General features: G+C 37.8%; 1 protein-coding gene across 1 annotated transcript; it reads left to right on the top strand.

Moving 5' to 3' along the window:
- The first annotated feature begins 294 nt into the window (after positions 1-294).
- On the top strand, positions 295-11,108 carry OOSP2 (oocyte secreted protein 2). The gene is made up of 4 exons (XM_001088586.5): positions 295-3,256; positions 6,213-6,391; positions 7,401-7,504; positions 9,961-11,108. Exons 1-4 carry the CDS (start codon positions 3,109-3,111, stop codon positions 10,169-10,171), a joined length of 642 nt encoding a protein of 213 aa, XP_001088586.3. The 5' UTR covers positions 295-3,108; the 3' UTR covers positions 10,172-11,108.
- The last annotated feature ends 1,382 nt before the right edge of the window (positions 11,109-12,490 follow it).

Raw genomic sequence — 12,490 nt, 5'->3', positions numbered from 1 at the left:
CTTGGACACAGGAAGGGGAACATCACACACTGGGTCCTATTGTGGGGAGGGGAGATGGGGGAGGGATGGCATTAGGAGATATACCTAATGTAAATGACGAGTTAATGGGCGCAGCACACCAACATGGCTCATATATACATATGTAACAAACCTGCACATTGTGCACATGTACCCTAGAACCTAAAGTATAAAAAAAAAAAATTAAAAGTGAGTTAAAAATATTTATTAAGTAATTAAAAATAACTAATAAACCCAACAGGTGTTAACATAAAATAGTGAACATTTAGTGAAAAATTACTGGTTTCCAAAAAAAGAGTGACATTGTTTTATATTCGCATTTTTGCAAGTCTCTTGTCTGGCTGACTAGAAGACAATTGAATTATCATATCTGCTTCTGCATTCAGTCTTTGTAATACGTCGCTTTGGTTAATGTACATAAAGAAAGCCCTGCCTCACAGAGATACGCGGCTGGAAGAAAGAAGAGTATTTTAAAAGCCTTTTCAGATAATTGTGGCTATTTTTTTTTTTTTTTTTTGATACTGCACCAAAACTTGCCAAGAGGCAGTCTCCTCGAGGTTTGTTGCAACATGGGATCTGAAAATATATCAATAAACTCTTCATACTTACTCCCATTAAAATCCACTGGTCCCTGTTGTGTTTTGCCCTGAATGTTTCTGTAACATCATGTGCAGATAATTTGGAAAGTTTTAATTCAGAGTTATGCAGATGTTTTAAATGATGACATTTTATTATGCAATACAAGAAATCGTAGTTAAGATACCACCACTGAGCTTCCAAGCTCATAGTAGAGAACACAACTTTTTCAAAATTCAAATTTTTCCTTTAAGCTTGAATTTCATCACTGGGTTTAAGTGTTGTTAGTTGTTTTCTTTGAAGTGACAAGCTTACATCATTCCATTTCAAAAAATGTCAAATACCCACAGGCAAATAATCGTCGTTTGTTTGATAATCAGTCTTTAAGTAAAGATGGTGTTCTGGGTTACAAGTGGCTAGTTCAGCTCACAGCTCCAATAACTGCACAGAGTTTCCTTGAGACACTCTTCATACTTTGATATGCAGCAGAAGTGTATTATGCATACTTTCTATTTTATCACTGTGAATACTAAAAAGGTGTGCATTCCAGGGTTGGCGTTTAATAAAACAAATACTTTTTACTGCTTCAAGACTTAAGTGAAACTGGCTTTTCCCCTTTACTGTGAGTGTGTGAAGACTACACTGATGACTAACAAACTAACACATTGTGCCACTTGATTGCTGCTCAAGAGGCAGCAGCGTCTCCCACCACTTTTTTTTGCACACCTGTGCGAATGTCAACATTGTGGAAAAGAAAATGTGTTATTGTTATTGTGAAAATAGATTTGACCCCATGGACCCCTCCATCATCTCAGGTCCAATTATTGAGAACCACTGTAGTAGAAGAATGTCCTTATTTATTGGATAATATACTTCAAAATATTTAGGGTCAAGGGAGCATCTTATCAGTAACCTACTCTCAAAAGGTTTTTTTTTTTTATCTCAGGAAAAATAAAGTTTTTTGTACTATAGTTGCAACATTTCCCTAAGTTATCAATTGTTTTAAAATATTTGTTTTATCTCTGCTTTATCTCCATCTATTTTACATTAAAGTTATATTTAAACTCCATTGCTCTTTCATGGTAAAATTCTGTATTAAAATTGGAATTTTTGGAAAATGAACTTTGTTCATTCTGCGGCTTTGAGTAATCCTTGAAACATTGCATAAAATCCTGTTACTAACTGTGCTTCAAGACAGGAAATAGTCATATATTAGATATTTTTTGTACACTATTAACTTGAGTAAGACTGTTAACATTTGCTATGTCTTATTCAGAATAAATTTAGAGAGAATGTATCTCCTTTTTACAGAGTATGAATAGGAGCCTTAACTTGTTTAACTAACTTTCTCAAACTTAAATACAAGAAACTGGCCAATGATTCCTTTTGAAACAATATTAGATGCTTTACATAGGCAAGATTTAAAAGCTGCATATGAAATTAATAAATTTTAGGCCCTGAAAATGTTCACAACATCAGAAAAATGTTTAAAAAAACAAAAGATGAAAAAATAATATGTAGACTTACCCTTCTCTTTCTCTAATACTCTTTCCCCATTGGTGGTTGGCGACTGGGTACTCCAGGCTTTCCTGAGGCAGAGCACTGTGTGGGTCACAGCTCTGGGGATCTCACTGTCCAGAAGAGAATGTCATGTCAGAAATGGAAATCCTTCTTAAATACATAGGGAAGCTCTGTGTATGTAGTAATTTGACAGCAGATTGTAAGATTGAAAATATAATTCAGATATGACTAAAAACAATAATAGGCATTTAATTCAGCCTCTTTGAATTTTATTTACTGTTAGCCTTTGATTTTCAAGTATCCTTAAAACCACGCAGTCACATTCAGGCCATGACTAACATTTTTAAAAAATACAATAAAAATCTATGGCTGGAACTTTTATTCTCCTTGAGTATTGAAATGAATTATACATATAAACTTCTTATACCGATAAAGTTATGTATGTATATCTATGCATATAAAATATTCTCTTGTCTCAGGTTTGAAATGACTAAAGTTACTAACACATTAATTTAGAAAGAACACAGATGGATTTGTCAACTTTCCTAACACCAATAGACCTGGCTTTCCTTTGGGTGCCTGTCTCTTCCTAGGGATTTATGTTCCTGGTCAAGTCACTTTCTCATTTCTGCTTTGCTTCTTCCAGCCAAACCCATAGAAATGAAGGAAATAGTCTTTTGATTTCAAGTATGAAAGATCTAGGCTGTTCTCATATTAGATGGAAACTTACAACACCTGAACGTTAGCTAGTAAGAACAGTTTCCTGTAATTTAGTATTTACTGGAAGCATTGTGTGCCATGCCATCCTCCTGATGTTTGTAACAGGCCTTGTACAGACTGTTATCAAATAACACTTTTTTCTTGATACGTCCCTTTGAGCTTCAGTGTTTGGATAATCAAGAGAGTCTCAGCCTTTAGGTAGTTGACCCTGTGATAAGTGCATCCTGTGAACTACCCAAATAAGGAGGAAAACGAAGGCAGCTGAGCCATGGGATGCCATATAAAAATCACTTAAACCAGTCGCCACTTCTTGTTTCCCGAGTCGTCCTGTGCTGGAGGTCTGCCCAGATGGTCTCCATGGCTCTAGAAGTCTTGATGCTCCTTGCTCTCTTGATGTGGACTGGTGCTGAGAACCTCCATGGTAAATAACAAGTTTTAGAGAATGCTTCCTTGAAGGAGTTAATCATAATGATCGCTTTCCATGCAGGCGTTTTACTCCCTGAAGAAATCCGATCTTTAACTGGCTAGAAGAAGAAATGCTTTCAGGCCAGGTAGACTTGTGTCAATATACAGAGGATACGTTTTCTCTTTTTGCCTCAATGTCCCGGTTCTCAGACTTTTATTTGTCTCTCTCTGTTTTGGTCTTCTATCTTGAGACTCATTTGCAGAGGTTCTTCAGGAATAGTCCTTGGCTCTCTTTCCGTCTAATGTTTCAAACCCACTGCGAATTACTGGTGCTTGATTGTATCATATTGTAAGGTACTCAGTTGCCTCTTAGCTGATCTTCCTGCTTCCAGACTCATGTTTTTGCTTGATGCTGATATTATTGCTGTTTTGTTCCCTTAAAAAGACTGCTCTGAACTTCACTCATGTTAAACTCATCAACGGTTCTGCAAAGTTAATAGAAGAAAGCTAAGTCAGCGAGTTGCTGCCTACAAGTTGATTCCAATGTATCTTTTCTGTTTTGCTTGGAATCCAAATGCTTGCCAGCTCCAAGGCCTGACTAAATGTAATCTGTAAAGTAGCATTTCAATATTACTTTTTATGTTCTTTACGGTCTCTTTTTGCAGACATCTCTCTTTTTTTTTAAATTTGAAATGGAATTTTTCTTTGAAACTGATATGTCAATTTCTTACCCATTTGGCCTGTAACACCTTTGGAAGCGAAGACCACATATAGCTTCTGATGTTTTTCCATTTTACCTAAGATGAATTTTAAGAATGCCTAGATCAGTGCAGCTTACCACGTAACAGTTAATTATTGAAATGAACAGCACATGGAGAGAAAGAGCGACCATGAATTCTGGCTATCTAGGGTGGGTAGGGTGTTTAGTACCTGTCTTTCATGAAGCCTGAGCAAAGGAAGATTCTGCTGCAGTGAAAGTATCTATGTGTGTTTCTCAGGCTTTTCTCAGCTATTTGAGAGAATGTCAAACTAAAACTTGAGTTTCTGGCCAGGCACGGTGGCTCACACCTGTAATCCTAGCACTTTGGGAAGCCTGGACGGGTGCATCACCAGAGGTCAGGAGTTTGAGACCAGCCTGGCCAACATAGTGAAATCCTGTCTCTACTAAAAATACAGAAAGTAGCCTGGTGTGGTGGTGGGCATCTGTAATCCCAGCTACTTGGGAGGCTCAGGCAGGAGAATCACTTGAACCCAGGAGGCAGAGCTTGCAGTGCTAGCTGAGATCACACCGCTGCACTCCAGCCTGGGTGACAGAGTGAGACTCCTTCTCAAAAAAAAAAACAAACAAAACTCCATCTCAAAAACAAACAGGCCAGGCACAGTGGCTCACGCCTGTAATCCCAGCAGTTTGGGAGGCCGAGGTGGGTGGATCACGAGGTCAGGAGATCGAGACCATCCTGGCTAACACGGTGAAACCCCGTCTCTACTAAAAATACAAAACAAAAACAAAAACAAAAACAGGCGTGGCGGCAGGAGTCCCAGCTACTCGGGAGGCTGAGGCAGGAAAATGGCGTGAACCCGGGAGGCGGAGCTTGCAGTGAGCCGAGATCACACCACTGCACTCCAGCCTGGGCGACAGAGTGAGACTCCATCTCAAAAAAAAAAAAAAAAAAAAAAAAATACCCCCAAACTCGACTTTCTAAGGTTAGTGTGAAAAAAATGCAGTGAAATCATAAGTACGGGCTTTCTGTGTCCATGTCCACTTATCCTTTCCATCCGTCTTTAATCTTAGCTGCTGGAATTTATTTTCCTTTAGGAAGGACCTTCCTGATCATCTTTCCTAGGTGATGTGAGAACAGTATTTCAAACACATAGAGAATCGTGATTTAAAGGTTATGAGGCAAGAACACTTGCCTCCTCTACTCCTTTTCTGAAATGTGCATTGTCTTACCTTGATTTCTCTCTAAAGGCGGGACTTCCAAGCTCCAGTGGTGGTAGAGTCCTCTGTGGCCACTTGCTCATTAATAATATAAATATGTACTTCTTAATGCTGAAAAGACTCAGTTCCTCCAAATGAATCTATTGCAAATAATGATTATTATTGACTTACTGACGATTTTAATATAGAGGATAAAGATGGCTTTTACAACAAAATTTGCATGGAGCTAACATCCCAGATAAAGGGCTTTCTCTTTTTCCTTTTATGGCTGAGATTGTTTCTGGTACTGGCTGCTCTAGACATGAATTCTACTGTTCTAGAACCACCCTTTCTCCTCTTTCTCTTTCCAAAAAGTATACTGGGATGCTATCGCTTTTATTCTAATACACTGCAATTCACTTCTGCCCCCTATGTTTTGTCCTAAATAGATCACCCTCTATGGAATATAACTTATTTAGGAGAAATTAAGGGGCTATACAGTTATGCTTTTTTTTTTTTTTTTCCTTTGGAGTCTTGCTCTGTCACCCAGGCCTGGAGTGCAATGGTGAGATCTCAGCTCACTGCAAGCTCTGCCTCCTGGGTTCATGCCGTTCTCCTGCCTCAGCCTCCCAAGTAGCTGGGACTACAGGTGCCCGCCACCACACCCGACTAATTTTTTTGTATTTTTAGTAGAGACGGGGTATTACCGTGTTAGCCAGAATGGATCTCGTGATCTGCCCACCTCCGCCTCCCAAAGTGCTGGGATTACAGGCATGAGCCACTGTGCCCGGCCCAGTTATGCTTTTTCTTACTCTTGCATGTTGATCTTCCCACCTCCCCCATGAAATTACTGAAATCTAGTTACTTGGGGACATAATTAGATATTTTGGAAAATAATCTTAATAATGTTTATAAGAAAACCTTTAAGCCATGGTTATCCTTGCCAGAGAAATAAATGCCTTTTATTTATCAGAAAGGACAGAATTGACTATTCTTTGAACACTTTCTTAAGATAGACATACTTCTGATGCTTTTCATATGGTTCTTTCCACAGTGAAAATAAATTGCTCTCTGGACTGGTTGATGGTCTCAGTTATCCCACTTGCAGAAAGCAGAAATCTGTATATATTTGCGGATGAATTACATCTGGGAATGGGCTGCCCTGCAAATTGGATACATACATATGTATATGAGTTTATATATCTTGTTCATGATTGTGGCATCAGGACAAGGGTGAGAACAGTGATTGTTTGTAAAAATACTAAATGTTTTGTCAGACTTTCATGCCTAATATTAAAATTGTCTTTTAAAAATCTAATCCTTGCTTCTCGTTGTAGTAATTTATGGGCAGAGGACAACGGAATTTCTCATTATTTCTCACTGAATATTGGGTCATTCTGTGTGCACAGGACCTTAGATCACAGATTTATAGACTGGCTAGTGAACTGATTCTAAGTTGCCTTTAGGCTACTACTACATTTTACTAAATATTAGCAGACTGCTTTAAATTTTATTTAATTCTTCTAATGTGGGAGGTCACCAATCTTGGGAAGCTCTATCATGTCCAATGTTAGGTAATTTGAAATCTCTCCATGTTCCATGAGGATTTGTGTCAACATATATGTGGATTTTCATTGAAATGAAATCTCTTGTTTGTTCTTCAGCTAGGCACAAATCCTAAACTGCGTTGTTATCCTGGGATATTATCTTCTCATAGATTCCCAAATTTAAACAATTTATATTCACACTACACAAATATTTTGGGCCAGTGACCAATGATAATGATCATTTTTGAATAAGGTATTTTATTTTAGAAATTAGGAACTCGGAGCTTCAGAAGGTGCTTTACCAAGTTTTCCTTGTTGTTGGTAGTTTAGATGCCAAACCAGGATGAATACTCTCCAAAGCTTGTGCTTTAAACCACTCCGTTATTTGACTTACAAATCACCTTTCTCAAAAGAACTGTTGGAAACCTTTTCATTAATGAATCATAAAGATGGCTATAAGTGGCAGTTTAAATTTGCTGCAATGAATTAAGACTGTTTTGTCCCCAGGCATTTTAAATTCACTCTTCGGGATAACGGTCCTCTTCTGTCCCAGTGAGTGGTCAGATCTTCATTTATACCTAAGAATGACACTAGCCATTTTTGAGATTGTGAATGTTTTTTACATCCTATTCATGTGTGTGTATTCCTCCTCTGTTACTCCAAATATCTTCCACTGAAATTTTGTGCTCTCCTAGGTCATTTCTGAGGAAACACTCCTTTTTCAAACCGAGCTATACTTTACCCCAAGGAATATAGATCACAACCCCGAGGAAATCCATTTGGAGTGTTCTGCCTCTAGGTAAGTCCAGCAGATCTGATTCCTTTGGAATGTTTTAGCTTTACCTTTGCTTATGAGAAGCTTCTGCAGAAGCATAGATTTTAGAGAATATAACACGATTCACCCATAATTGTAAACAAAGCCCAAATTAGTATTTACACAAATATTTTAATGAATACTTTAAAATGTTTTCATATTTTAAATGCAATGTTTATTTTAGAATAAAAACATAGAGATTTATAATGGTCCTAACAGACAATCTAGTGTAACTAGGTCATTTTATATATAATAACTACAAAGCAGAGTCATTAAATACTCAGTCACCTTTAGTAAGTGATACAATTAAGCATTGATACTATCTTTCAATGTTTTGTCCTTTATAATATTTTTTTCTGATATATTTTATTGCTCAATTTCATCTTGTAAGAGTAAGTGGCTAAAAACGTAAGAAAACCAATCCTTCATTTGATGCTAACTCATGGAGAATTCATGAAGGAAGGGCTTATCAGCCTAATCATTAAATGTACTTTGCTTGCAATTTTGTGGAACTGAGATATTGAATCCTAAGAGCTTCGTGTGAACTTTGAGACTAAGTGGAAAGGTATCCTGATACACTTTTGTTTTTTAACCATGCCATTGAAATATTTATGTTTTATAAATCTGAGTGATGAATCTTGGAAACTATCTCAAACCACATGACAAATTTTATCCTTGCTTAATATATGGAAATAGTTGACATCACAGTAAGAATTTAGAGCTCAGCCAATGTGCAATGTCTTTTAATGTGATTATAGTACTTTTTTTCAGGGGGAGGCAGAATTTTTTTTTAAGTTTGGTAAAACATACATAATATAAAATACATTTTAAGTGTACAGTTCAGTCCTATTCAGTTCAGAAGATATTTGGAGCAACAGGGGAAGAATACATACACGTAAATAGGATGTAAATGGCATTAAGTCCATTCACATTGTTAATACTTTTACTCGTCCCTTTAACTTATTTTCATAAAGGCTGAGGGGTTTAGTGATATTCTAGAAGAAGTTGAACTCTAAATAGAAACCACCCCTTGAGTCTCTGTCTCTCGCTCTCTCTCTCTCTCTGCCTCTGTCTCTCTCTCGCTCTGCCTCTGTCTCTCTCGCTCTGCCTCTGTCTCTCTCGCTCTGCCTCTGTCTCTCTCGCTCTGCCTCTGTCTCTCTCGCTCTGCCTCTCTCTCTCTCGCTCTGCCTCTCTCTCTCTCTCTCTCGCTCTGCCTCTCTCTCTCTCGCTCTGCCTCTCTCTCTCTCGCTCTGCCTCTGTCTCTCTCGCTCTGCCTCTCTCTCTCTCTCTCTCTCGCTCTGCCTCTCTCTCTCGCTCTGCCTCTCTCTCTCTCGCTCTGCCTCTCTCTCTCTCTCTCTCTCGCTCTGCCTCTCTCTCTCGCTCTGCCTCTCTCTCTCTCGCTCTGCCTCTCTCTCTCTCTCTCTCTCTCTCTCGCTCTGCCTCTCTCTCTCTCGCTCTGCCTCTCTCTCTCTCGCTCTGCCTCTCTCTCTCTCGCTCTGCCTCTCTCTCTCGCTCTGCCTCTCTCTCTCTCGCTCTGCCTCTCTCTCTCTCTCTCTCGCTCTGCCTCTCTCTCTCTCGCTCTGCCTCTGTCTCTCTCGCTCTGCCTCTCTCTCTCTCGCTCTGCCTCTCTCTCTCTCGCTCTGCCTCTGTCTCTCTCGCTCTGCCTCTGTCTGTCTGTCTCTCTGCCTGTCTCTGTCTGTCTCTGCCTGTCTCTCTCTCTGCCTGTCTCCCTGCTCTCTCTGTCTCCATCTCTTTGTCTCTGTCTGTCTTTCACACACATACGTATGTTTTCAATTCTATAACTACCCAATGCTTGGAGCAACACAGAGTTCTGATCTAATGCCCCAGAACTACTGCCTCTGTAGGCTACCAGAGTAATAATGATAAAGAGATATTCCAATTTTGATAGTAAAATACTATGTTGCTTGAAACCTACTTTCCTCAAAAAAATGAAGACTTGGCCAACAAAGTTGTCTGTTTAGGTTTTGGGTGCGTGAATTTTGATGTTGTAGTCTCTCTCTCTCTCATATTCACTTACTCACTTTGACATATAGAACTTTGCCACCACCACAGTGGGTCAGATTAAGCCTTTGGTGGCTTTTACTTACTGTTCTTAGGATCCATTTGGCTGAGTCTGTTTTGCTGGGTACATTGGCACTCTTCTAATGCAAGCATCACAAGTTATCTAAGACCATTCATCTTTCCACTCCATGTTTGATGCAGAAATCATGGGGAGACTATTTGGAATTAGCTCTTTTGTAAGCCTATCTGCTCAAATCCTATACCAAGAGTCCACCAGGATCTAGAAGGCATAGTATGCTGGCTCTATGCCACACTCCTGAATGACTATTCTGAAAATGATCATGATATTAAACAGCGGTAAAACTGACTTGATCCCAAGTGTGCCAACACTATCTGCTTTCTGTTTCCCTTTTCTTTAGGAAATCGGTGTGGCTTACACCAGTTTCTACTGAGAATGAAATAAAATTGGATCCTAGTCCTTTTATTGCTGACTTTCAGACAACAGCAGAAGAGTTAGGATTATTATCTTCTAGTCAAACTTGCTCTGAACTAAAGGAGAAATGGAAACTTGAAGCTGGTATTATGTATTTTGCAGGAAAACAGTTTTGTTTTTTCATGGCAAAAATATAGTTAGTGTATATCTCTCCTTAAGTCTCTGGTTTCTAAAAACCCTACTTCAGTAAAGGTCCTGATTAGTTGATTAGTGAATGTGTATTTCTAAATATTTGTATTCAGTAGGGGTATGGCTTATTAATTTAACATTATTAGGTAATTCATATTATACATTTAAGTTTTTTTCTGTTCTGTGTAGAAGATTCAGAAATATGTCTTCAATGACAATGACTTGATCTAATTGATATGAACCTCCAGTAAATATGTTCTAATATTTTTCAGGAAGAATAAAGAATAGAGAGAGACATATAAATGTGCAGGAGGCAAAACTTTGAGCATAGTGTAAAATTTAACATATTAACTCTCATGAAAGGCAAAACCCTTTTATGTGCAGATATTTTAATTCATGTAGACTTTTCCATTAATCAGTAAAGTTGAATCCTAACAATAATGCAATGTGACTACCTATTTAGATTATTCCAGAAGTAAATTCAATTTATTTTCTAGAGCTCAAATAACCACTCCCTTAACTGAAATTTGATGTTAGGTTTTCTTTTCTCCTCAGAATGTTTCTTCCACACTCAAAATGATTGGTTGAGTTGGTTAAGCAAAGAGTTATCCTGCCACCTAAAAGCATTCATTAAATGATTATTTATTAACACTTACTTTATACAGCTTCCTTTCTTTAAACAGGGAGTCTATATGTGTAATATATCCAAAAATACTTCTAATTTTGGTAGATTTCTTATATCAAGGGTGAAAACTGAACTGTGCCGTTGGCTATTCAATAGTTTGTTGAATGTATGTTTTGGATGCTACATCCTCCTGGAAGCAAATTTTACCAAGATATTGGTTATTATTATTTTTAGTTAAAGTGATACTATTCCATTTTGAATAAAATGCCGCCTATAGCTGTTTACTTGTCAAATAAAGAATTTGAACCTGTCATAGTGAACATCTGTCTTTGGCAGTTAATATGCAGCTAAGAGGTAATACTTCTATGGGACTTCCTAAGTGTCAGAATATGGTACAAGTACATTGCGATAAATTATTTAATCTTCTTAAAGAGAGAAATATATCACTATTACCCCAGTTTTACAGATAAGCAAACAAACAGAGGTTAAATCATTTGCCTGAGTCATACAACTTGTTGGTGTTGGTTCAAGACTTAAAATCAGGCAATCTGCCTCTAGATCTGTCTCTATACTCTCTCTTTGTACGTTAGCCACTATACTCTACTGCTTGGAATCTTCTTAAGTTGCTGAACTTTAGTTCTCTAGGAAACAATTGCTATTCAAGCAGTTACACAACTCTCAATAAAACTTAAAACTGAGCAATAGTGTTTCTCTTGAACATGGATGTAAAATTATTTTATATAAACTGATTTGAGAGAATATTGGGCAGGTGAATGTTTGCTAAAAACAAAGTAAATTATTGAGTGTGAGATAATACATATGTGTAAGATAAAGAGTGATGATGTGGCTGGATTTTAGAAGGGTGGCTCTAAAACCTCTTCTGTTCATTTTCTTCTCTTTTTTTTTTTTTTAACAAATTATTTACACATACTTGTATCTATCAGCTGCAATGTGATGTTTCAATACATGTATAAATCACGTAATGAGTACTTAGCATATCTGTCGCCTTAAACATTATTTCTTTTAGTGAGAACATTCAAAAACCTCTCTTCTAGCCATTTTGAAATATATAATACAATTATTTTTAATTTTCATCACCCTACTATGCAATAAAACACCAGAACTTATTCCTCCTAACTCTAGCTTTGTTGACCCATCCCTCAGCATCCTTCAGCATCCCTCCTCCTCCCCTCCCCTCCCCACCCCTCCTCATCTTCTGGTAACCACTATTCTACTTATTTCCACATATGAGTGAGATCATATGGTACTTTAGTCAGAATGGCTACTATCAAAAAATCAAAAGATAAGTGTTGGCAAGGATGTAGAAAAAAGGAATCCTTACATACTACTGGTGGGAATGTAAGTTAGTACAACTGTTATGGAAAACTTTATGGAGGTTTCTCAAAAAATTAAAAATAGAACTACAGTATGCTCCGGCAATCCCATTATTGGGTATATATCTAAAGGAAATGAAATCAGTATGTCAAAGAACTATCTGTACTCCCATGTCCACTGCAGCACTCCTCACAATGGCCAAGATATGGAGTCAGCCCCAGCATCCATCAACAAACAAAATGTGGTGTACATACACAAGGAATACTATTCAGCCTTTAAAAAGGATAAAATCCTGCCATTTCATTTTGTAGGCAGTGCTCAGAAAGAGGAAGTAATTTGTCTTAAATTCACATAAACATTTAAGAAT

Source organism: Macaca mulatta, chromosome 14 (genome assembly GCF_049350105.2).
Source record: "Macaca mulatta isolate MMU2019108-1 chromosome 14, T2T-MMU8v2.0, whole genome shotgun sequence".
NCBI lineage: Eukaryota > Metazoa > Chordata > Mammalia > Primates > Cercopithecidae > Macaca > Macaca mulatta.
This window is presented reverse-complemented; position numbering and strand designations above follow the sequence as displayed.

What these genes read in the sequence shown, in the direction of transcription:
- OOSP2 (XM_001088586.5), top strand. Translation starts at nt 3,109, where the DNA reads ATGCCATATAAAAATCACTTAAACCAGTCGCCACTTCTTGTTTCCCGA. An exon ending in TGGTGCTGAGAACCTCCATG is followed by an intron (nt 3,257 to 6,212) that starts GTAAATAACAAG and finishes TTCTTTCCACAG; the next exon opens with TGAAAATAAATTGCTCTCTG. An exon ending in TTGGAGTGTTCTGCCTCTAG is followed by an intron (nt 7,505 to 9,960) that starts GTAAGTCCAGCA and finishes CCTTTTCTTTAG; the next exon opens with GAAATCGGTGTGGCTTACAC.